The 26,061-nt window shown below is 37.8% G+C and overlaps 1 protein-coding gene across 5 annotated transcripts in view; it reads left to right on the forward strand.

Moving 5' to 3' along the window:
* Positions 1 to 200: 200 nt before the first annotated feature.
* The window catches only part of ITPRID2 (ITPR interacting domain containing 2), a 39,269-nt gene continuing 13,408 nt past the window's right edge, over positions 201 to 26,061 (forward strand). For 4 of the 5 annotated variants that reach the window (XM_082631178.1, XM_082631174.1, XM_082631175.1 and 1 more), the window contains exons 1-13: positions 393 to 698; positions 1,057 to 1,102; positions 4,065 to 4,114; positions 4,953 to 5,009; positions 7,690 to 7,729; positions 7,815 to 7,913; positions 9,154 to 9,362; positions 10,253 to 10,953; positions 16,873 to 16,945; positions 20,580 to 20,668; positions 22,031 to 23,239; positions 25,699 to 25,776; positions 25,855 to 25,982. In XM_082631178.1, the coding sequence (XP_082487304.1) occupies positions 488 to 698; positions 1,057 to 1,102; positions 4,065 to 4,114; positions 4,953 to 5,009; positions 7,690 to 7,729; positions 7,815 to 7,913; positions 9,154 to 9,362; positions 10,253 to 10,953; positions 16,873 to 16,945; positions 20,580 to 20,668; positions 22,031 to 23,239; positions 25,699 to 25,776; positions 25,855 to 25,982 (2,990 nt within the window). In that variant the 5' untranslated portion in view covers positions 393 to 487. Of the gene's footprint in view, positions 699 to 1,056; positions 1,103 to 4,064; positions 4,115 to 4,952; positions 5,010 to 7,689; positions 7,730 to 7,814; positions 7,914 to 9,153; positions 9,363 to 10,252; positions 10,954 to 16,872; positions 16,946 to 20,579; positions 20,669 to 22,030; positions 23,240 to 25,698; positions 25,777 to 25,854; positions 25,983 to 26,061 lie in introns of all 5 variants that reach the window. The other variant, XM_082631177.1, reaches the window with a different exon arrangement.

Consider the following 26,061-nt stretch of genomic DNA (forward strand, 5'->3'; position numbering starts at 1 on the left):
GGGGGCGTGGAACGCCGCTGAGGGAGGGGCGCGCTGACGCGCGGCTGCCCGCCAGGCCCCTGGCGCGTCAGGCTGAGGCGGGAGGCGGGGCGGGGGCCGAGGGGAGGGCGGGGCGGGGGCCGAGGGGAGGGCGGGGCGGGGGCCGAGGGGAGGGCGGGGCGGGGGCCGAGGGGAGGGCGGGGCGGTGAGCCGGGACTGGGGCCGGCCGGCGCTCTGCTCCCAGCCGTGCTCGCTCGAGCCGCTCGCGCTCCCGCGCCGCGCCCGGCCGGCTTCATGTGAAACTCTGGCCCTCCGCCCCCTCCCTCCCCTTCCTTCCCTCCCTTCCTCCCTCCCGTCCCCTCCTCCTCCTCCTCCTCCTCCCCCCGCGCCTGCTCCAGCTCCCCGGGGCCCCCAGCCCGGCCGGGCGCTGACCGCAGGGGCTGGGGTCCCAGCCGCCGCCGTGTCTCTCACAGGCTCCGGTTGGGGTTGCGGAGCCCCCGGTGCAGCCATGGACCGGCCCCTGGTGGCGTCGGCGGAGGCGGAGGAGGAACTGGAGTGGCAAGTGGCGAGTCGCAGGAGGAAGGCCTGGGCCAAGTGCCGCGGCTCCTGGCAGGCGTCGGAGACGGAGGACCTGTCCACAGAAGCGACGACGCAGGACGAGGACGAGGACGACGAGGAGGACCCCTCTGGAGCGAAGCTGCCGGCGGCCGCGGGGAGAGGTCCGTGCGCCCCGCGGGTCAGCGGCGGGCGGGGAGCTCGGGGAAGTTCGCGCGGGCGGGGAAAAGTCTCGTGCGCTTTGGGCGACTGCTGTGAGTTCTGGAAGATCGTCCTGGGCTCGAGAGGCCGAGGGGAGAGGGGACACTTCCGACCTTTAAACGTGCGCGCTTGGTAAGGCGTCTCCAGCGTCAACAGAGACACCCCGGTGCTATCATTTCCCTTCAGATGGTCTCTAAGCCGTGTTGCTTAGGCTGCATTTTGCCCCCAGTAGATTTTCCTACCTGGGGGTATCCAGGGTGACCCCGCAGTCGGAGTCCTCCTGGGGTCGGTAACGAGATGTCCCCTCGCTCTGCCCCGCAGGAAACGTGCCCAACGAGAAGATCGCGATATGGCTCAAGGACTGCCGGTGAGTCCTCGGTTGCGCCGCTCGCGTCCCGGGGGAAGATCAGCGCTGATGGGACGCCTGGGCGGAGTGACTCGGGCCGCCGTCCTTGCGGGTCCCTTGGACCTCGTAAGCCATAAACCGGAAAGTGAGCCGGCGGATAGCTTCCTCCTTTAAGCGATTAGAAATGGAAGTGCTGTGACCGCCGATTATTTGGTGACCATGTTGACTTTACAGTTATTAGGACTTCAGCTCCGGTGCGTGATGTTAGCATCAGAGATCAGAAACCTGAAAAAGATAATCATGCCATGTTATTATGCTTGCCCTGTTTTTATTTGAAAGGATTGTCACATTTCACACAGTATTTTATTTTGCTTTTGTTTTGACATGTGTATATCTGGCAGAAGAGTCATTTCCCTTTCAAATGTGTTTTAGATGAATGTAATTTACTTAACTACACTAACCGGGCTTTAACTTTATGTTGGTGCCTTAATTCTGTTTGGAGAGCCGTTAAAGCTAGCTTACTACTTTGTTCTAGCTTACTTCTTGGACATGCATTTGTCAGATGGCCCTGGAATTCACAGAAGGGAAATAGAGCTTTGAAGACATTCAGGCTGCATAAATCTTTTTAATTACACGCTTTGGTAGCTGGTACAGAAATGTTTGATAAAGTACAGAGGAGATTAATCGTATCTTACTACAGTAAAATGTACTTGTTTCATATTTTAATTATTTTTTTCCAACTTATTTGCTACTTATAAAATCTCACATGAAGCATGTTGGCTTTTTAACTTTTGTTAAGGTGTTTGCTTCTGTACATATTTTTTGCCATCTCAATTTGGGCTTTTCTTAATCTTTTGTCCAAGTACCAGAGTTTGAGAAGTGTTTTCTGGTGGGGAGAGAGAAATGATTCTTATATATGCCAGTTTATTTTTCTTTCCTAAAGACATAAAATATTGGCCATTGCTCTGTTGCTATCCTGTTTTGGTGAATTGCCTGGAGCCTTACTGAACACTCTTTATTATAGAACTCATTAACCTTTATTGAGGATGTCACAGACCCTTCTGAGATATGATGAAATCTATGGACCTTTTCTCTAAAGATGCACAAAAAAATGTTTAAGAGCAAGAGAAGAATCATGTTATGTTTATTTTATGGCATATGGGAGTTGAGATTATATAAGAGATATATCAAGTAAATAAGTGCATCTTTTAAGATAAATGCAGTGGGCAAATGTTAACATTCACCAGGACACAAGATCTCTGAAAATTCCAGGAGTTTTGTTGCTAATCTTGATTTATGTAGGCAGATTCTATAGTCTGTTGCGGATTTCCTACATAGGTTTCTTTCTTGTTCCCTACAGCTGCACCTATTCTGTACGAAAGGGACATTCATTTGTACTCTGGAGAGCTAAAACAAAGTCTTTTATTGTTAGCTTTATTATCACAGATTTGACTGCTAGGATATATGCAAGTTTTCTTTTTTTCTATAACAATTTAGGGTCCTTCCCAGAGTCAGGCATCTGTCTACTTTGTATATTATGTACAAATGATCTGAAGACAGCATCCCCCCCCAACCCCCCTGATAAGTTCTCAAATATTCTTTGTTTTCTTATTGCTTTCCATATCCTGAATAAAGATACCATGTTGTTTTTCCTTAAAGGGAGTCTTTATTTTGGTAATCTTTTTTTTTTTTTTTTTTTTGTGGCTAAGCGGAAACAAATTGCTTGAATAAGTAGCATCTAAGAGGGATAGAGTTTTTGATAAGATTTGTAAGAGGGCAATTATAAGAGTGAGAGACTTGTTTTTGAAGGAGAATGCCAGTTATTTTCTGCTCATTTGCCATTTTCTGTTGGTGCCCAGGCCAGTTGAGACATTTACAGAAGGAGTAATGCAATGTTTTGTCCTATGAAAGTAACCACCAGGGAAGAGGAATGACTTTTTTGGGGGCATAAAGTATAGTTTTATTAAAATATATGCAAAAACTTAGAGGTTTTATTATCTTTATGGTCATGGCTTATTCTTTTTCATTTCAAAAGCACTAATATTTAAAGAACTGCCATTGTTTGTATATTTGTTTGTAGAAACTTTTAACGTTTAAGTGGCATTTCAGTAATATTTCTTTGAAACTGATATTTTTATGATTGATCCCATTTCTGATGTGAATTTATAACAGGTATAAATTGTTGCTGACGAAAGGCTTATAACACAAAGTAGAACTTTTATAATAAAACCTGTTTCTTTCTTAACTTAGTCTTGAGAAAGAAATGAAAAACATTTTACATTAAAAAGATTTCTAAGCTATCTGTGTTTGAACAACAAGAATGTGAAAGAATTTTAGTAATGGCTAGTTCTTAGGGTTGATTCTCAAGCCAACTTTTTAGTAATTTTCTTTTCAGAGTTAAATGAAGAATACATGTATTGTTTAGTTTAAAAGCCTAAAATAAATTCCAAACTTCTCCATTGTATCAGAAAAGATAATAGTTGGGGTAAGGGAGGCATTGAGTGGTGCTCTAAAATGCTTGATGGGATTTGAGAAAGCTGTTGAGCCTTATTTCTAACTATACTCTGACTTTTTAATTTTATTGAGATAAAGATTTGTTTTCTCTTAATTCTCTTTCCTGTTTCTAGGGAAGGGATTGAGGGGAACAGACATTTTCTTAAGGCCTGTTGTCATTCTCTTTTCTTTTTCTGTTTTTGTAGAGAAAATGCCAATTCATATCATTTATAATTGCCATTCTTGCTCTTAATTGCTGGCAGATCAGACGTGTGATTAAATCATTCCTGGTGAGCTGACTTGATGATAGGTATTTGCTTAGTAGGATATTACTTATGTAATTCACTTGCATTCCATGTGCGTTTGGGAGGAAAGTTCAACTGTGATTAGAAGCTTGCTTAGCTATAACCCTTTAAAGTGTAAGGCTGTGCAGTGACAGCTTTCCAGACAGCTTTTCAAGACTAAGGTTTATATGTTTATGTGGTTTCAGTACCCCTTTGGGAGCCTCACTGGATGAGCAAAGCAGTAGTACACTCAAGGGTAAGAGAAAGTTGCCTTTCTAAATCTGTTCTTTATGAGGGTCCTACTTTATATGTCCTCTGAGTGAAAGAGTGTGTGTGTGTATAAATTATAAAAGTGATGCTCATGTTTATAAAATATGGTATTTTAAGATAAAAGCCTAAAGGGGGAAACCTTGTCATGAACCATAAAACAGTGATGAGTTTAAACAAATTACCAAACCTTTCCACAATGTGAAATTCATTTCTTTTTATTGTCCAATTAGATATTATAAAGACTAATTAAATACAGAAATATAATATGTAAACATAAGGAAAATATATATTGAGTGAATCAGGTGAGCTTTAGTGTAGCATTTCTTTGCTTACATTAACTGAGATTGCCACACCTGTGCAAGGCAAAATTCTGAGGTTCAAAGTACAACAAGAATGTGCAGGTAGTGGCAAGGCATATGAAAAACATTTATAGTATCAGGAAAATCTAGCTTGAGCTCCTGACTTAATATAAGGGGGTAAAAGGAATGATTGCCCTGTGATCTGGTTTTCCATGAAACTGTTGGGTAAGATACGTTATCTAACTGAACATCTTAAAGGCTTATTAAGTATAAAATAGCCTGTAGATTGGGGCTTCTAATAACTTTACCTGGCAGCAAATCATGGTTTCCTTTACGATAAAGTGAAAACTTATATTTTCTTCCTGAAATTATATAATCAGAATAATCTGTGAGTACATTCAGGTCTGAAATGCTTTACTGTGTCTTATATTTTGCTTGGTCAGTTTGTTTTAATTAAAACAGCGATTTTCTGTGGGCGTCAGGAAGAACAGAATACCAGGATGAATCTCCTAATGTTTCTTTCAGGTGTGCTTGTGAGAAATGGAGGAAGTTTTGAGGATGATTTGTCCTTGGGAGCTGAAGGTATGTTTGGAAGAACTGTACCTTCATGTAGTTTTAAAATTAAAAAAAAAAAAAAGAGAGAAAGTCACGTGCTTTCATATTTATGATCCTCAGAGCTAAATTTAAAGTTCTTGAAAGTGGCTCAGACACATTTTACAGAACCTTTTATGTGTTAATAATCTAGTAAGAGCCTATAGGACACCTGTAGGAAGGGCTCTGGAAAACCATTGTGCAATGTCCAAAGGTTTTCCTTGGACTTTGAAGCTTACAGGAACTATCTGGGGGCAAACAGTGGTCATATAACTGAGGGAAGAATTGTCCCTCAAAAGGAAGGAAACTTAAATATTTATGTGTGAGAAAACTGAAGTGAAGCTTATTTTAGTGTGAGGTAGCCTTATGTCAGACTTAACAGCTGCAGCTTGTCTTTCTCTTTGCATTCAAGTGTCTCCTGTCTTTCCCGCTTCCTCTTTTTCCAGATTTTTAGAAGATTAAAGGACAAAGACAAAATAGAGTTACAAGAAGTTAATTAGAAAGCATTATGCTGATGTCTGTTCAAGGCTGCATTAGGATTTTAAAAGTGTATTGTGCCATGTTTAAATTTTCACAGATTATATCATCTTTTCCTGTGGATTCATAATAAAGCTTTCCACAATGTAAAATTAAGAATTTTTTTATTGTTTTACTGGTATTCTAAAATTATTGGTAACTGTATAGCTGGATTATTAATGTGTACTTTTAAAAACATTTTTATTTATTTATTTATTTATTTATTTATTTATTTATTTATTTATTTTTGGCTGCGTTGGGTCTTCATTGCTGCGCGTGGGCTTTCTCTAGTTGCAGCGAGTGGGGGGCTACTCTTCGTTGTGGAACGCGGGCTTCTCATCGCGGTGGCTTCTCTTGTTGCGGAGCACGGGCTGTAGGCACGTGGGCTTCAGTAGTTGTGCACACGGGCTCAGTAGTTGTGGCTCATGGGCTTTAGAGTGCAGGCTCCGTAGTTGTGGCACACAGGCTTAGTTGCTTCACGGCATGTGGGATCTTCCCGGACCAGGGCTCGAACCTGTGTCCCCTACAGTGGCAGGCAGATTCTTAACCACTGTGCCACCAGGGAAGTCCCAATGTGTGCTTTTTATAAAAAAAAAGAATTAAGGATTTTATTAAATCTCTTTGAATTGTAAGTTGATGAATAGTGAATTTATCCACTGAATTTAATATCCTTGATCTTTTGCAGTTTGAAGTCAACCTGTATGATAAGATTACTTATTTAGAGCCTTCTAACATTGAAAACTCTAGAATATGTGTATATGTTAGTTTTTATATTTCTGTTAATATGCTTTTAAGGAATAAACTCTATAAAATAAACTCAAACTTACTGCTTCCCAATCAGGATAGTTGAACATACTGTTAACCCCTTATTAAAATTCATTTTATTGTTATTGTAAATAGCATTTTTGATATCTGCCTTAGTGGTTTCACAATATAGAATTTTTTAAAAAAACTTCATTGTTTTAGAGCAGTTCTGTTCACAGAAAAATTGAGGGGAAGGTACAGAGATTTCCCACATACTTTCTGCCCCACACGTGCACAGCCTCCCCCATTGTCAACATCCCCCACCAGAATAGTACATTTGTTACAATTGATGAACCTAGGATAAAGCATCATAGTTACCCAACGTCCTTAGTGTATGCTTGGGTTCACTCTTGGTCTTATACATTCTATGGGTTTAGACAAATGTGTAATGACACATATCCATCATTATGCTATCATATAGTGTATCTTCACTGCCCTAAAAATCCTCCGTGCTCTGCCTGTTCATCCATAGTGAATGCTTTTATTGGAAGCCAGACCCAAAAAGGAAGTCTCAGAGAAGAGTGGAGCTATTATGTTGTTTTACTGAAAATTGTTTCAAGATTATTTTCATTCATTCAGTAAATATTTATTGAATGCTGTGTGTTAGACATCTTTCTGGTTGATAAGAAATTGCCATGACTCTGCAGATCAGAAATGAAAAAAGAAAAAAGTCTGGTGTGCTGAAAAAGATGTGTTTTTAATTAATTTCATTCTTTATGTTTGTCTATAAAATTTAAATGCAGTAAATTTAACTCACTGTAAACTTAATGTTAACAACATTTATTTGTTTAGAACTTGTAAGTCTAGGATAAATTTGAAAGGCAACTTTTAAAAGAAAACATGTTGAAATGAGTAGGAATTTTCAAAGTAGGTGCATGAAAAATTGGTTGTAACTGGAGTGAATTATCAGCCTTAAAAAAACCACGTTAGGAATAGATATTGCCATACTTAAGTAATGCTAAATCATGTTTTTGCTTTTGAGGTATTCTTTATTAACAGTTTTTAAATTTAGTAATTAGAAGCACATATACCATGTATCTTCTTACTACTTATTTCAAACTGTTAAATTTAATTGGTTATTTATATATCTTTTTATTTTAAACATTCAGTGGAGGTAGTTTTACGTTGCTAACAAACAAGACCTAAAACACCCTCCAAAAGCTGCTGACTCTGTTCTTATCTATCTGTATATTACCTTTAATGGTGCAGATTTAATGAGCCAGGACAAGAGTTTGGCATATTAGGCATTTAGCTATAATAATGTGGTTAATTTGCTTTCTTGTTGATTGTATCATAGTAGTTATTGTCCTACTAACAGTTGTGCTTTGCATATTTTCTTTTTTACCTTTAGCCAACCACCTCCATGAAACTGATGCTCAAATTGAAAACTGGTACGTAGCTGTTTGTTTTTTTCCTTTCTAAAAATGAAGAACAGTTATGGAAATAAAGTTTTATATAATCTAATTTTGTTTATAGCAATAATATCTTGGCCAAAGAGAGAAGACTACAGTTTCATCAGAAGGGGAGAAGTATGAATTCCACTGGATCCGGGAAAAGTAGTGGAACAGTCTCAAGGTAGCTTATTCTGGAGTTATACTGCAACTACATTGTGTTGTAGATGACCTACTCTTATCCCTTTTCAGCCTTGGATTTGGCTTGGTAGTATGAAGTTGAAAGGAAACCACAGTGTTTTGTGGATCAGCATAACTGGGAGAAGCGTCGTCTTCTTCTTTTTTTTTTTATGAAGATTAAATAAAAATTAACAGATATGTTAAAAATGCTGCTGGAATCCATTAATGAGTATTTTGAGTCCTATCAACAGCTTGAAAGAGGAAGTCCATAGTGGAATAATTTCTACTTCCCAAATTCTCCATTCTGCTAGGGTCTTGAGTTACTCTGACATAAAAATCAGAATAAACCTTTATAATTTAAAGCTTGATATTTAAGTGTAGATTTATCTTCATATAAAACCAAAGATCTTTAAACTGTATATTAAAATAAGCAAATACGTGTGCATAATGAACCAGTTTAAACTATTACCCAAATTATTGTTTTGGAATTTGAACATTTTCTCTGAAACAAATTGAAATTTCCTTCTGCTCAAGTTCTATCTCTAACATTCCTGTTTTCCCCGGTGAGTCTCAGCTTGGATTATCACTGGTATGAGAGATGAGGGTTAATAAATGTTCAATTCACAATAGACTTAGAGCAAGAATTTACCTTTATGTAACCCATACTCTCGTTACTTTACTCCTCCTACTTCCTGAGTGCAAGTGGTTAGAGAGAAGTTGAAAGTAAGCTCCTCCTTCACTTTTCTGAGATCAGATCACCTATATTCCCTCTTCTAGGACAGCCAAAGATAGCAGAAAAACTCAAGCTCTGCAGAATGTCCCTTGGTACCAAAGTTGTACCAACTTCCTAGTGCATTTTCCCTTTTCATTTTTTCCTAATCTGTTTACTCCTTATTCTCCCTTATCTGTCCTCAAATTGTTTAGCTGCTTTACTGGAAATCTCTTTAAAATGACAAAAAAAATAAGGTGAGGGATCAGAGTTTCTTACTGAGGGTGTTCTTAGGGCTTAGCTCTTTTCCCCAAAACTAACAGCTTGAGAGAATGGACCCTTTTTAAGGGTTATTTATTGCATTTGGTACCCAACATATAAAGATGCTGAAATAAATAATGGGTTAAACAGCAGAAGCTGTAGAAAGACTTTTTCACAGGAAAGCAGGAATATGAATTCATTTATATTGTGATATGGACTATTATAAACTTATTTTACATCTTGCTGTTTCTTTTTCTTTTTTTTTTCTTTTTAGTGTTTCAGAATTGTTGGAACTTTATGAGGAAGATCCTGAAGAAATCCTTTATAATCTTGGATTTGGACGAGATGAACCAGATATTGCTTCTAAAATTCCTTCCAGATTTTTTAATTCATCATCATTTGCCAGAGGAATAGATATTAAAGTATTTTTGAGTGCGCAAATGCAACGGATGGAAGTAGAAAATCCAAATTATGCTTTAACAAGTAAGGTTTTTAAATGTTAGCATATTATTTTTAAAATTATGGCATCTACAGCAAGATGGTCTTGTTTTTAAAGCCTTATTAATTTCTAGGAATAGCAGTGGCAATTTAATTATTGAGGTTAACACAATAACTGTTTGCATATTATAAATTTTTATTCTATTTATAGAATAATAAACTTCTATTTATAGAAGTTTATAGAAGTTAATTTACCTATTCCCCCCACCCCATTCTCTACTTACTTAAGTGTTACAACCGTAGAATGTAACTTGTAGAGCCTTATACTTACCTCCAAATTGCTTTTGTTCCAAAAGGAAAGAAGTAGAGGAGGGGCCTTGTTACTATTAGTTGAAGTCAGTCAATTTCAGATGCTTTCATGTAAATCTACAATGGCAAGGCTAATTTGATGATTTTTCAAGTTAAATCTTGCTTATTTTTCTCTGCTGACCAGAAATCCCCAAAATGGGATCCCTAGGTGGTCCTTGGATTAGCTTTAAGAGATCTGTAAATCCAATCTCCCTCCCATTCGGTATAAAATATATACTTACATATACTTCACATTTGGAAGAGTTCAAGACCTAAAAACAGAGTCATAACTATAGATCAATAGCTAGTCCTTTCTGTTTTATTCAGTGTTGTCATTATGCTTTGTCCTTCCTTTTGATTTTTTAAAATGTAAATTCTAGTGCTTAAGAGTGAAAAATTTTTCTCCCTCTCCACAGTAAATGTAGAGAAGTTTTAAGTGATAGGTAAGGAAAAAAATCTGGTTTCATAATCTTTGTGATTTAAGTAGTTCAGTTATTGAAATTCTGAACAGTAGTAATGGTTTAATGTGTGTGTATATACACATATAAATATAAATATATATAATTCATGTTTTTTTCCTTTTATAGGCCGTTTTCGTCAAATTGAAGTGCTTACTACTGTGGCCAATGCATTTTCTTCTTTATATTCCCAAGTCTCTGGGACTCCCCTGCAGAGAATTGGGAGTCTGTCCTCGGTGACCTCTAACAAGGAGACAGACTCGCCTCCACCTTTAACCCGAAGTAACACTGCAAATCGTTTAATGAAAACACTATCAAAACTAAATCTATGTGTTGATAAAACAGAGAAAGGAGAAGGTAGTACTCCTTCCCCAGCAGTTGACAAAGGAAAGACTCTAAATATTTCAATGATGGAAGAAATTGGCAATAAAAATGATCAAAAGTCTCAAAAAATTGTGAAGAAGAAAGATTCATCTTCTATGTTGGCTACAGTTAAAGAAGAAGTATCAGGTAGTTCAGCAGCTGTTATGGAGAATGCTGACATTGATAGAGTTTCTGATGAAGCAAACAGTAATTTTAACCAAGAAACTGAAAATGGACAAAGTAAAGAAACTCAAAGTCATGAGAATAAACTGGGTGAGGAAGCTTGTATTATAAAAACTCATTTAGATAGCGATTTCAACATGTCCAGCCACAGTGAGCTGGAAAATAGCAGGGAGCTGAAAAATGTCCCTTTGTCCACACCTGAAAAAGAGCCATGTGCACCGTTGACGATCCCATCCATAAGAAATATAATGGCACAGCAGAAGGACTCCTTTGAAATGGAAGAGGTAGGTAAAAAATTACTGAGACCTGTTTTAAACACTGAGGGAAAAAAGTGCCAAAAAATGTTTTTAAAATGAAAGGTGGTGAATAGATTTATACTAGAAAAAAATCATCCTGATTTTGACTTTCTCGGTTTTTTGTTTTATGTTTCACAAACCAAGAAGTCCCAGGACTATGTGATGTCAAGATAATGCCCCCTCTAGATCTTCTGTAATCCATTGCTCATACTTGAACTTTAACCCCTTTTCTCTCTCAATTTAAGATTTTGATTCTCTGAGAAAGCCCTGAGAGAATATATCTAAACTCAGATCAATATTGCATAATAGTTAAAAATACAAGCTTTGAAATCAAACAGGTTTGAGTTCTGTTTGGGCCATGGAATTGCTGTGTGCCTTTGGGCAAGCTTTTCTTAATGTATCTCAGTGGAAGGGTAGGTGTGAAGAAGGCTTTGAGGGTAGGTCTGGGAACATGAACATGAAGATATTTCCTGAAGGGGAGGATAGGGAATCTCGAGGAAGAAGGTTTGAAAGGTCACTGAAAGGATTTCTGCAACCCCAGAAGACCAGCGTTTGGTTACTTTTTTTTTTTAACCTAGTGATATTCTTACTATTTTACATAAACTTCAAATTGGACAAGATAAAAATATTTGTTTTGATGAGGTTCACCTAAAACTGCTTTTGAATAGTCAGAGGATAACTTATGCATTGGAGCTATATACTTTGGGGCAGGAAACTGAACGTTATCAAGCACCTACCTTGTGGCAGTCACTGTACTAGGCCCTTGAAGTACTTTTCTCTCTTCATTGTGTGAGGCCACAGTGCTGGTCTTATTTTACATATGAGGAAACAGGCACACATGTACTGCTAACGATTTGTGGCTATAAATTATACAATGTGCAATTTTTCTTTTTAAAATTTATTATAGAATAGTTTTAGTAATAGCTCACAGCTGTTTTAGAATCACTCGCCATTGTTTTAGGGAACTAGGAAACAGGATAATTGATCCTGCCCATAAAAGGTCCTCTTAGGTGAGTGCATCTCTCTCACATCAGTTAAGATTTTTCATTTATTGCAAAATTTCAATTGCTGATACAGCTTTTTTTGTGGTCTTTGAATTCACCTCTTAATACTTTAATTCTGACTAAAAAGTGAAATAAAAAGGGAGCAAGAGCAGCCCTTTGAAATATTTTACATTTTTTGTAAGCTTTATTTCTCATTATAATGAGTTCAGAAAATGACAACTTTAATTAGAACCTTTTTGTTCCATTTCACTGTTCGATTCTTTTTTTGGCTTTGTTTTGGTCTAAACTTGTCCTAGCATTCATAATTAAAGTGTAACCTCTTGCCTTCCTTTAGGGCCCCTCTTCTGACAATTGGATAGATGCAGATACTTGTTAGATACTTGCAGACCTGATTTGGTAACTCAGATGAGAAGACACTCACATTTTGCTTTTTAATTTCTAGAATTCCTGAATTCTAAGCCGGAGTTGTGTTTTTGTTTTTTAAATTACTGATGCCATACACGGAAGTTCTTTACAACATTTATAAAGTGCTAGACAGATGTACTTTGGCAGCAAGTGAACATTTAATAATAGGCTGGTGTTTTGTTTTTTTTTCTTTTTCTTTTTTTTTTTTTTTGCTCCCTCTGCTGGCAAAAGCAGTTAGTGAAGAAAGTAACAACATTGAAGTGAATATTTTTTTGAAGTACAAAATTATAGGCATTGGTGGTTTAAGGATAATGGAAGATTTTTGTTTTCAAAAAAAGAATATATGGTCAACCATAGCTACATTGTAAATAACAGGGAATTTTAAGGATAATCCTTATTTTTCAGACATATTTCAAATATGGATAAAAACCTCCTAGAATTGTGTTTTTAATCCCTTTGGGAACTTTAAAGAAAGCTTGTAGAACAATGGATAAAGAAAGGAAATAATGTGTTTCTTTAATTTCCTCTTCTCCCAAGCTTGTTGAATCATACTGACAAATGAAGAGAACAATCTTATTAAAGCAGACTTTTAGATCCCATTCAAAGTAGGTCATTACTATTTTTCTTTTGCACTCCTTTCCCTTGAGGTTTGATTCCTATTGGGAACTTTCTTCCTTTTGTAAAAATAGCAAATAAATATAAGCTAGAGCACGCACACGCTGTCAGTAAGCCAGTTTTTAAACAGATTAACTGAATGCCCACTGCTGTGGGTGACTAGGTAGGAGAAAATGTTGCAGATGCGGCTCTGTGCTTGAAGCTGCCTAGTCCCTCTGAAGCAGAAGGTAAGATCTGACAGTCACCAGGAGCAGAGAGAAGAACTATTTAAATGTAAAAAGAGTTAAATAGATGACAAGACTGACCCAGGCCTTGGAGAGTGAAAGTGACTATCTCTTATGATAAGCAAAAAAGGCCAGACACTATTTTCAATTAAAAGTCAGTTTGCCATATAAAAAATATCTTGCAGACTGTTTTGGTGTATCTAAAAGTTGTAAAACCCCACTCTTGAGTTTTCTAATTCTTAGTGACTTGCTTGGATAATTCTTGTGTTCTTCTTGAAATGATTTATTTTGAATAAATACATCATGGTAACTCTCTAGAGCCATAAATTAGTAGCATGAATGATTCACAGTTAAACCAGAATGATTTTACTCAGTAAGCAATTGTTCATCTTTTAGACGTAAAGGAAAATTTTCTCATGCTTAAACGCTAGAGGAAGGAGAACTTTTATCTGTGTGTTTCTGTAAATAGGTTGTCCTGTGTCTCTTACTCTATAAATAAGCATGTTTAAATATATTATTGGCAGCATATACAATTTTTTAAGCTACTGAAGTTTTAGTAAATGTTTCTAATCCTGTCTTCACAGATTGTTGATTTAACTAATATACCTCATTACTTAGTTTTAGCCATTAAGTTTCAGGATTCTTTTTATTCTATTTACTGGCCTGAGTTAAAGTAATCCCAAATCAGTCAAATACCTGACAGGTAGTTAAGTTGTTCTGTTGGCCTTTCAGAATGAGACTTGAATTTGAGTCTTTGTACAAACCTGCTCCTTTTGATTATACCGTAAAGCTTGGTATGGTCCGGCTGGTTGATAGGGTCAGACATTGGACAAGAACTCAAGTCATCCCATGCCCAGCCCCCTGCCCCTTTTTGGAAAAATAATGCTTTCCTTTGAATTTTTTTGAGCTATCATTAAAAATTAGACAGAATTGTAACTTTTGAAGTTCCAGTTTTGGATTTCTGCTGTATAGGTCTCTTTAAACCTTAGAGGAAGGGTGATTTGAGTTAGAACATTCTACAGTGTTGCTGCTCTATAAAACATAGTACAATAGTATTGTGCCTAGAAGATATGTCTTAGTCAAGATAAATGTGACAGATGTTGAAAAATCAAACTAGGTATCTGCGTGGTAGCAGGACATTGATTCAAAAAGATACAATCTTTGTTTGATTAAAATGTAGTAACTCAAATGTGTGAATTATTCTAAAGCTGTTGTCCTACAGCTTTAAATCCCAAAACACTGAGACCAAGTGATTTTATCATTTTGGTTTACTAGGTTGTTTTGCTTGGTTTTTTGTAATTTTTATTATGAAAAGTTTCAAACTTACCCAGCGTTTAGAGAAAATAGTATAATGAACACCCATTATCCGTCACTCAATTCGGCTATCAGTATTTAGCTATAGTTAATTAAATAAAAGACCAACTTGTAGCAAATGACCAGAATTCCGCTGAGGATTTGAAACCATGGAATAGGAAAAATCCTGCCACATAAATCTAAGTTCTCTGTTTGCATTATAATTTTCTGTGGTGCACCCCATCTTGAATTTGACGGCTTTCCTCTGCACAACTATAGCCAATAACGAAACCTAATAAGCTATGAAATTCAACCATTAACACTAGCAAGTCTATTTCTGTCTTCAGCAAGTGATTGATGATTTTGCTGAGTAAGTAGGAGGAAGGATCCTAACTTTAGTAGCTTTATTAGTAAAATATGATCCTGTCAGCTCATTTTTAAGGGTCCTGTTCTTCTTTTCTTTCAGTTAATTATGGAGTTTGTAGTAGAGGGAGAGAGGGAGTTTTGGTTGTTTTTTTTGTTTGTTTGTTTTTGTTTTTTTTTTTATTGTCCATGGAGTAGCAGCATCTTGAAGGATAGTATACTGAGGATACATACTCATTAAAGTCATGTTACCTTGTGACTAATTTTATAAATCTAAAGAATAGAATATATGGTAATTCTACATTTAAAAATGAGAGATCATAATCTTTTGCCTAAGCTGAGATTCCTAGAATAAAATTAAAGAGACATTTAGATTTCTGTTATACTTTTTTTGGTCTGTTTGATATTTGGTTTACAGAAAACTCTTTGAAGTAGGCTAGGCCTGAATAGAGGCTAATAATAGACCTCCTGTTGACTACAAAAAGAAAACGCATTTTGTTTCTTTGCACACAAAACAATGGTTTTCCTCTTGAACTATGTCTGCTGCTTTGAAGAATACGATTTTTCAATAAAAACAAAGATAGCAGAAACCATTTTATATATGATTTATAAGTGATGGTTTTGAATGACCAGTATGCATTCAGTTTTCAAAAGATACATAAACTTGGATTCATGTTCAACTGTGTAGAACAGAGATATCACAAATCAGAGCAATTTCTAAATTGGGTAATAATATCTTTAACCTTTGAAGTGTTTTTTCATGTTGGCTATTCCACTTTCACTCCTATGGAATCTTTCTTACTCTAGAATGGAGTCATAGCTCAAAACTGCGAGGGTTCTATCTAAAACCTGTTTGCTATTTGCTCTCCAGCTTGTTCAAGGCTGAAAGCCCAAATGTTTGGCTAGTTTGCCCACTTTACTAGGATGTTATTTATTATTTTAAGTACTAATCATTATAGGGTAAAGTGTGGGGCGTTAGTAGCATACCCCCGCAAATATTTACTCTTAGTATAGGGTTAGTTATGTTAGGATAGACAGAGTAAGAGTATTTGGGGAGTGAGTGTGCTGAGTAAAGAATCTGGAAATTCCTAAATTATGTAGTTGTTTAGGTAGGAGAAAAAAGACAGCATAAAAGGACAACTTCTGTGGGTTTGGTATCTTTTTGAGCATAATTTTCAGGGAGGATTTATGGCTAAGATCTTTCAACATTTTAGTCCTATAATGAAACCTGCTTTTCTACTTACAACTCCCAAGTTATGTCTTAAAAGAACATTTGTGTCGGGACAAAGCAGTCTTCCACGAGTGGTTTTTTTTTTTTTTTTTTTTTTTTTTTTTGCGGTACGCGGGCCTCTCACTGCCGTGGCCTCTCCCGTTGTGGAGCACAGGCTCCGGACGCGCAGGCTCAGCGGCCATGGCCCATGGGCCCAGCCGCTCCGCGGCACGTGGGATCCCCCCGGACCGGGGCATGAACCCGCGCCACCTGCATCGGCAGGCGGACTCTCAACCACTGCGCCACCAGGGAAGCCCCACATGAGTGGTTTTTGATACCTGAAAATTTGTGGACTTTTATAAGATTTTGCAGTGGGAGCATGATTGCCATTTTTCAGGACACAAGACTTGTAATCGCTTCAGGTGTGTGCCAGTGTGTTGCAGTGAGTGTATTAGTACTTCTCCTGGGATTGACCTTACACTTTGAAGTTTAACGTTTAGAGAACTTTTAATTTTGGATCTGTTTTTCATTTAATGGTAACTTTTTAAAATGAAGTAGTTTACACTTGTAGTTATTTTTCGTTGCTAGCTATAAGCTTGCAGTCCTGTTGTTAACTGAAGAATAGATCGTAAAATTGAGATGTGGGACATTATAACAATTTTGAGATAGGATGCACTTTAAATATATAAAGCATTGGTACCTTCTTAGGTTGGTTGTTTAGTAAATGACTATTAAGAGGTGTTCTTCTTTGCCACAGATTCTTAAGTTTTAACTACTTAAAACTCTTCTTTAGGTTCAAAGTACAGAGGGGGAAGCTCCTCATGTTCCAACCACTTACCAGCTAGGTCTTAACAAGTCAAAAAGAGGTAAGTAAACCAGTACCCACTAGTTCCCGAGCACATTACCAAAGCATCTTTGGGGGATTTGGAAAAGGTATTTTTTTTTATCTATCAGTGTTTGTAGTACCTGTAAGTGTAAAAAGAAGATTAAGAACACAGGTGTGCCTGCTTCATTATGGTTTGGTTATAGAATTTTTTGTATCTTCCTGAAGACTTTTGTGCTCATAAAGTAATTTTAGTTTGCTTATCTTGTAATGACCTCCTTACACAATTCTGTGTATTCTAAATATTTTTTCAGTTCTACGCAAGGGCTAGATGGGAAGTGATAGAGCAACAGAGTCAGGCCTACTTTTTACATGGTTGGGATTGAAATGTACACTTGTATTATCCACCTCTGGGTTTTTATTATTTAAATGCGACTCCTACGTGTAATAAATGAATGTGCCTCTGGCAGAAAACAACAGTCAATCTCTCAGCAGTAGGTAAAGCTAGTTAAATTCAAACTGTAAATCAAAGGTCAGTGGCTCAGACATTGTTCTTCTCTTGAATTATTAATTATTGACCAAAGAACCTTTGAATCCATTTCTTTCACTTTTAACTTACAACAGAAAAACATGTCTGATCATCTTTAAAGTCACAAAGCTTTTGAGATTTAGAGAAAAGGAGAGAGGAAGTTAAAATGACCACTGAAGGTAGGAGTGTTTATTTTTAAAACTTTACACATGCTGAACCACCCTTTTTTTTTTAAGCGAAGATTCATATGTATGCTCCTAGAATAGGAAATTACATGTTTGTTCTCTTCTGATCTCTGAAGTGACTTCATATGAGACAATTTGCATATAATTTTTCTTTTATTGCAGTATGGTACTGAGAAACAAGAGCTCCACTCTCACTAGGTCATCACAGTTCTGGTCAGACACAAAATGAACTTTCCTGCTTAATTTTCTTCCCTTTGTGAGTCCATAAATTTATGTATGTGCTCCTGAGCTGTAAGACAGAGTTCACAGCCATCCAGGAATCTTTGCTTTAGAAAGGTAGACAAGGGATGCATTGGGAAAAGCAGCTTGCCCTGTGTCAAAAAGAGGATAAAAACAGCATAATTACTTTAAGATCTTTGAAGAGTAAGCTTCCTGTGGTGGGAAAGATGGAATGTGGTTTTTATTCACATCTGGGTTTCTTCCTCTTATCTATGTAGGAGCACTTATTTCTGGTGGCATAAGTAAAAATGGTAACATTTTTTTTGAATCACATCTTTATAAAGTAACAGTAAAATGGCTTTGTGTGTGTGCATGAGAGAGAGGGAGTGAGAACAGCACGTGTTTTAGTCATTTGTTGAAAGTAGCCTATCAAATTTTGATAATGTGATATGCAAATATCTTAAATTAATCATAGTGGCAGAGATGGAATCACTGGTACAATATATTCATTTCACAAAGTTAGTAAAAATGCACACAGTGCATGTATAAAAATACTTCACACTTTAGTAATAGAACTTTTGAAGTTACAGTGATCTGAATCTCAAATCCAGTCCTGGGATTTACATATTGAAGAAGAGAGGTTTAGTGACTCAACTCATGTCACAAGCTAACATTCAGTAGGTATATTAAGAGCAGTCCAACATTTTTCTAGTTACTGAAGACGTTCAATATTCTCTTTGGTCTAGCAGAGTATATGGGTGTCCTGTTTACGTTTCTCTGCAATACTGGATAAATAGAATTTCCACATTTTGTTTTGTTCTCACTTTAATGTTTGCTCTAAGTTCCTGGTTTTTAATTAGAAATAATGTCTTATCTCTTCAGTTAGGACAGAGGTCTATTTCTTTTTAGTTGTACCTTTTTCTTTGATGAACTGTGTTTTTTGTGAAACTGAAACATCTGACTAAAGAACCTCAGTTGTGATTTATAGTTTACAAAACAGTTTCACCTATGTTCTACTTAGTTTCTGAAGTAACCCTGTGAGGTAGAATGATTATCCCATTTTTTGGAGGAGAGAAGTTATTGCTTATGATGATAAAGCCGAAACTTGAACCCAGGCTTCCTTGTTCTTTTCCACTGCCTCACACCTGCTCTGAAGCCTGAGCAGTCTACACTCGACCTGATGTGTATGAATTCAGGCAGGGCTAACCGTGGAGAGGTGCACTCGGCACAGGCTGTAGTACGCTGCAGATAAAACAGATCTTAGCAGAGAGAACCTGAATGGAGCTGGTCAGGGCTTCCTGGGCTCTTCTGCAACTGCCCTTTGCCCAAGCAGATGGGGCAGTTTCACTCCTAAATCCTTTAAGAAACTGTTTAATTCTGTTGTTGCTTTAAGGAGATAGTTATCATTGATTCATTCAGCAAACATTTTTTATTGTTGGCTTGGTCTAGGTACTTGGGATACAAAGAAGAATAAATAAGGTTCCTGTCTTCAGAACGCTGACAATCTAGTTTTTTTTTTAAGAAAGACATGCAAACACATAATTATGGTGATGACTCCTAAGACATGTTAATTATTTTCTCAAATAATAAAATGCATAATCAGTACCTATGGTAACAGCTTATTCCAGTTCACTTTTACAATTATTACAATTTACCTAGATTTATCAAGGATATGGATCAGTTCCATATATTTCATTATGCAGTTTTGTTAATTTCAAAACATTACAGAATTATTTTAAATTTTTAATGGGAAAAAAATTATTCTGTTTCATGTTGCTCCAGATTGAACCTAAGGTTATTATAATATTTTTCAAAGTCAGGCAACCTGTAATTAATTTTGGATTCTACTGAAACATATTATGAAGTGCTTTCTATCATTCAAGTCTTAAATGAATGTGGACTTGGTAAACACACTTTATTTAGCTTGTTGCTTTTTAAGTTCTGTGGAACTTGACTACCTCATGAAGTGTCTCCCTCAGTAAATGTAATAGCTATAAAGTCTCCCCCACTGTGGTACTTGTAGTGTGGTTGGGTGTGTGATCAGGCCAGCTGTGTTTAGTTGGTCATTTTAGTTACTTTAAAAAATTTTTTTCTAGGTTATACTAACCAGGAATTAGAGTTTTGAGGCCAAAAAATAAGCAAGTTTATTGTAAAATTAACAATATTACCTACTAGTTGAACCTATGTGATTGAGTTTCATTCAGTTGTTAAGAAATAATTGTCTCATAACTTACAAATGTTTGCATCATTTGAAACATCAGAGACATGTAAGTACTCTTATGTACAACTAATTTGTTGGCCTTAATTATGTTTTTATTTTCTTATTAGGAAGGTAATAGAAGTTTCTACACACTACATTTAAACTTCTGATTTCACCTACTACGTGTCTTCACATATTTACATAATGAAAATGGTTTACTTGGGGACTTTATTTTTATTAGAGCCATTTTTCATTTCAGCCTCTTGTCCTCCAAGGATAAGACATTAATTGGATTTACCAAAATACATTATAATTAGAGCTTAATTAGCAACTGAACACTGAGGATTTCTGATCTGATTCAGTTTTGTTTGAATTCAAGTTACTTCCTGTGCTTTTAAGCCACAATTTTGCATAAGTGATGTATACTTTTCTAAGAAAGAATCACTGTTGTGTATCATATATCTTTTGGGAATCATATATCTGTAATACTGTACTCATTGAAGTCTTATTTAGCAGTTTTGTATAACTAAATTTCTTTTGGTAGATCAACTATTACGTACGGCAAGTCAGCACTCTGATAGCAGTGGTTTTGCTGAAGATTCGACAGACTGCCTCTCCCTTAATCATCTTCAGGTAAAATTTCCTATTGTAGTAGGCACTGTGATTAACTTCTGTATACTTAGGTGGTTTTTCACTGGCTGTATATTTCAAGACCATCTGTGTAATCTTTATTTTTCAAATGACAATAAGACTAAAATTCTAGGATGCAGATGTTATCTGAGCATCTGACTGCAAATTTTAAGTTTCACTAATTCTTCATTTCTGAGAAACAATAAAAAAAGCTTCTCCTTTATTTTTGCACCACCAGTAAACAGAGTATTTTAATCCTTAACCTATTCTGTTATTAAAAAAAATTTTTTACCGTCATTGTATTTCAGTATTTTACAATAATTATTTAATAACTAAAACTGTGGATCCATAGCTTGCTGAATATTATCTGACTGTTATGCTATAGTGCGTTAGATAATCCAGAAAATAGGCACATCTTTATCCCCAACGAGCTTATAGTTTATGTGTGCAGTACACAGAATGTACATGAAAAGTGTTTAAAACATCTGTAAGGAAATTTTAAAGAAAATTGGAGTAAGAGAAAAAGAGAACCTAAAAAAACCCTTTAGAAACATAGCATTTAAGGAGTAGACAGACAAGAAGTTTCTAAGGAAACTAGAATAATCCAGCAGGCATAAAAATTGGGAGATGGAGGAGAAACTTTTAAAAGGAAAGCTATGGCCATTGGAGTGAAAAGGTGAGAATTTGTTTATTTTGAAATTGAGTAGTTGAGCAAATAGTTCTGATGCATTAAATGATGCAAAAGCATGACTGGAGAGTAGATCAGTGATGAAGCGAAGATATGAATGTTAACTGTTTTTTCAAATAAGAATGATAGCTTAAGAGTTATAGGTCTTTTTGTCTTTTTCATACAGTAATGACTAGGGAAGTCGTTTGGCTAAGGGAAAGGGCTCTAAGAGAAAGAGAGCTTGATGCAGAAAAATCTGGGATGAAACTGGAGAAATACCCTAGCCCTGGAGAGGATGTGATCAGAAGTTCAGGTTGGAGGGATTAGCTTTGAAAAGAGATACAGTTTTCTTTCAGAATGGAGAGGAGGGAATGATGAAGAAAGGTATGGGGAAATTTGTAGGTGTTGGGAAAGAAGTTAAGAAATTTCTGTCCATTTTCTTTGTGTCAGTGTCATATGTTAGAAGAAAAGGAGATGGGTATTGAAAAGGGATTTAAGGAAAATAGTAAAGATCTGGCATAATCTTTGTGAGAAAGTGGAGGGGTTGTTGATCAGGGGCACTGAAAGCAGTTTAGAACAGCACCAGAGCCAAAACCAAGGTGGGAGACCCCAAAAGTATAGAAGCATCGTATCAGTTTGGTATTTTGTTAATGCTACTACTAATTTGAATTCTCCATCCTTCTGTTTTCTTTTCACAGGTTCACGAGTCCTTGCAAGCCATGGGGAGTAGTGCTGATAGTTGTGACAGTGAGACAACAGTCACATCATTTGGTGAAGACCTTGTCACACCAACAGCACAAAACCAGCCTTATTTTAATGAATCAGAAGAGGAGTCTCTTACCCGTCCTCAGATGGGAAGAGAAAAGGCAGCAACAATTGCTGACAAACGGTCAGATGGCCAGGATTTCCCCCAGTGCGAGACTGTTGAGAACACAAGACATCAGCAGTCCACCTGTAGTGCAGGGGATCACATTACTGAAATTACTGAAAGGAAAGAGAATGTGTCTCCAGCACAGCCAGTGGAACTACTGAGGGAAGCAAGTGCTGAAAGTGATGTGGATAAAAGCAGTGAACGTGAATTTGCCCAGTATACCACCCACCATATTCTTAAATCATTGGCTTCTATTGAAGCTAAATGCAATGAGAAGGGCACTGAGAATACAACTGGGCCTCCCTCTTCTGTGGACAGAGTTAATACAGCTTTGCAAAGAGCGCAAATGAAGGTTTGCACTCTGTCTAATCAAAGAGTGGGGCATAGCTCGACAAAGTCAAAAGATCTGTTAAAACAGAGGTACTCGTTTGCAAAAGCTGGCTATCCTCTAAGAAGGTCTCAGTCTTTACCAACCACCTTGCTGAGCCCAGTAAGGGTTGTGTCCTCTGTCAATGTTCGGTTATCCCCCGGGAAAGAGACCAGATGCAGTCCACCTTCCTTCACTTACAAGTACACACCGGAAGAGGAACAGAAATTAGAAAGAGAGGCGATTGAGCATGATGGTCAGTCTTTAGTTAAGTCCACTATTTTCATCTCTCCATCATTTGTGAAGAAAGAAGCCGCCGCCCAGAGTGAGGTGAACCGGTTGGAGGACTGCCATCAGCGAAGGACTCCGGCCTGTTCGCTGTATGCTCCGGCACCTGTATCTCAGTCCACCTGCTCCCTTCACTCCGTCCACTCCGAGTGGCAGGAAGGGCCCCTGTGTGAGCACATGAGAACTCTGAGCACTCACAGCATTCCCAACATATCAGGCACCAGCTGTAGTGCCTTCACTTCCCCTCTCGGGTGTCCTTACTCACATAGACATGCTGCCTACCCTCACCGAGTGTGCTCTGTGAACCCTCCTTCTGCCATCGAAATGCAGTTGCGAAGAGTGTTGCATGATATTAGAAACTCACTGCAGAATCTTTCACAGGTATGAGAAAAAGTTTATCCGTCTTACCTTTTTTTCTTTTATTGGTCTGAGTACCTTTTAATTTTCAGGGAAGCTGGGACCCATCAGGCCTGAGCTACCTCAGCCTCATTTTCCTGATGCCTCAGCTTATCTGTACCTGCCCCCTCCCAGCGTCTTCCCTCCTAGCTCAAGGGAACAGCTGTAACTAATTCTGAACAAGGTGAATTTCTCTGCTCACAACCTCCCTCCTTTCTAGAGAAGAGATTTTGCTCATTAGGTCTCCTCCCTTCTTTAGCCTTTCCTGCGCTGTCGTCGTCTTAGTCAAGTTGTCTCTGTTATTAAAAGAACTTCCCTCTCAAGTACCGTCTGTCCTTTTCTTTTCCATCTGACAGTGTTCACCACCTCTTCTTTCTAAGTTTTCCTCCCCTTGGCTTCTGTGTCGCCGTATGTTCTCCTGGTTCCACTCGTTGCTCTCTGACTAAGCTTTCCCTTCATCTGCTGACTCCTGATGCTGGTCGCCTGGCACAGAATTAGTCTGCTTCCACTGAGTTAAAAGGCTGGGACCACCCCAGAAGAGAAAAAATCAGGTAAAGTGTGAATTTGAATAAAAACGGTCTATGTGTCTTGTCACTTTTAAAGTCATTGCTCTCAGATTTGTTAGTGGGCTGGAAATAATTTCCAAAATAAGCTTTGAAAAGAAGTAAATTGTCTTTTGGTTTGCCTTTCACATTTCCTTTATTTTTTAAATTAATTTATTTATTTTTGGCTGCATTGGGTCTTCGTTGCTGCGTGCGGGCTTTCTCTAGTTGCGGCAAGAGGGGGCTACTCTTCGTCGTAGCGCACGGGCTTCTTGTGTTGCGGAGCACGGGTTCTAGGCGCTTGGGCTTCAGTAGCTGTGACGTATGGGCTCAGTAATTGTGGCTTGCGGGCTCTAGAGCGCAGGCTCAGTAGTTGTGGCACACGGGCTTAATTGCTTCGCAGCATGTGGGATCTTCCTGGACCAGGGCTCGAACCCGTGTCCTCTGCATTGGCAGGTGGATTCTTAACCACTGCACCACCAGGGAAGCCCCACATTTCCTTTCTAAATCTCTTTCTAAACTACTTATATTTAGACAGTTGAGGAAATGAAGAAAATGACAGTGTAATGATCGGGTTATTCAGTTAAGAGTCGAGAGGCATAGAGTGTATATAATAGATCCCTTATCGTGGTGACATAGTAGACAGGAAGCCACTTGGACAGTAAAAATGAAAGTTGGAACTTTTCAAGCTATGTAGTAAAATACACCTTCTTTTAAGTATAGATTTTATCCTCATGATGATTGTCTCCTAATAATTTTCAGTCTAACCAGAAAGTGGGTGTTTCTCCTTCCTCCTTACAAAATGTAGTTCTATCTACATGTGAGACATTTAACCTTTCAGCTGCAATTACATGAAGCTGGGGATTCCCAGGGTCCTGTCCACCTGCACCCTCAAGTGCACCTGTCTAGGCCAGCTTGTTCTGCTCTAAATGTGGTCTTCTCTTCAGTGTCCCATCAGTAACTCAGCTAATTAATTTCCCCACCCTCACCCCACCCCACCTCAGTAGACAGATGCTCTTCATGACCTGGCCTCTGCCTATCTCTCCAGGCCCATTCCCTACGTGTGTGCTCCAGCCACACTGGACTGCATGCAAGCCTCTACATAGGCCTGTATCCCTAGGTGTCTGTTTCTTTACACATTCTTTTTTTTTTTTTTTTTTTTTTTACCTGGAACACCCCGCTCTTGCCTTTCTTCACCTGACCAAGTCCCTTCTACTGTTAAGGCTCAGCTCAGGGGTCACCACCGTCGGGAACACTTAATCTGGATTTTTGCTTGTTCCTATCATAGCACTCCCCATGCCGCCCCCAGCCAATATTTTATATATATATATATATATATATATATATATATATATTTTTTTTTTTTTTTTTTTTTTTACTTCTGTTTTCTTTCTTACACTGTGAGAACACTTGAAGGCTGGAAGTGACTTTTACTTCCTTTTATCTTTTTCACTGCCTAAAATAGTGAAGCATAGTAGATACTCAGATGTCTAAGAATGAGTGTGATGATTGCTTGCTACTTTCTCCAGCCAAGTTAGTAGTTTCTGTAATCTCAGAATGATATTTGCTATTGCTTCTACATTTCTGAGTTTTGTTTTTATTTTTCTGCTTTCTCAAGGCAAGAGAGAGGTCCTGTAAGACATAGGTTTGAACTATTTGTGTTCCTTTGCCTCTTTCCAGTTCCAATACACTGACTTATACCTTAAACAGATAGGAGTAGTGGGTAGCACTGGCAACTGATTTATTTGGTTCCTGCTTGTAACATGAAGTGGTTTTTGTTTTTGTTTTTTGCCTCAAAGAGAAAAATATGTAGACCCAAAATTCTGCCGTTTTAACATCTTAGATAATTTGGAAGCAGTCACTTTAACATTGATTCCTAATCATACTTCCGCTCTTTTGAAGCACCCTGTGATGAGAGGGCCTGATCTTGCTGCTGCTCCCTATAGTACTCAGAAGTCATCTGTTCTACCTCTTTATGAAGTAAGTTCTTACTTAAATCTCTGTGTTACAAAATAATTTGTGTGATTTAGAAGTTAATGCTGTTGTATTGTATTTTAGAATACTTTTCAGGAGCTCCAAGTAATGAGGCGGAGCCTGAATTTGTTTAGAACGCAAATGATGGATTTAGAATTGGCAGTGCTGCGTCAGCAAACCATGGTTTATCATCATATGACTGAGGACGAAAGGTAAAAGTTCATTTGACTCAAAATATTTTTCTTTCTAAAAAGCATTGTTAACTGTTTTTTTGAAGCTGGGTTTTATTTC

This window comes from Mesoplodon mirus, assembly GCF_964341445.2.
Source record: "Mesoplodon mirus genome assembly, chromosome: 8".
Classification (NCBI taxonomy): Eukaryota; Metazoa; Chordata; class Mammalia; order Artiodactyla; family Ziphiidae; genus Mesoplodon; species Mesoplodon mirus.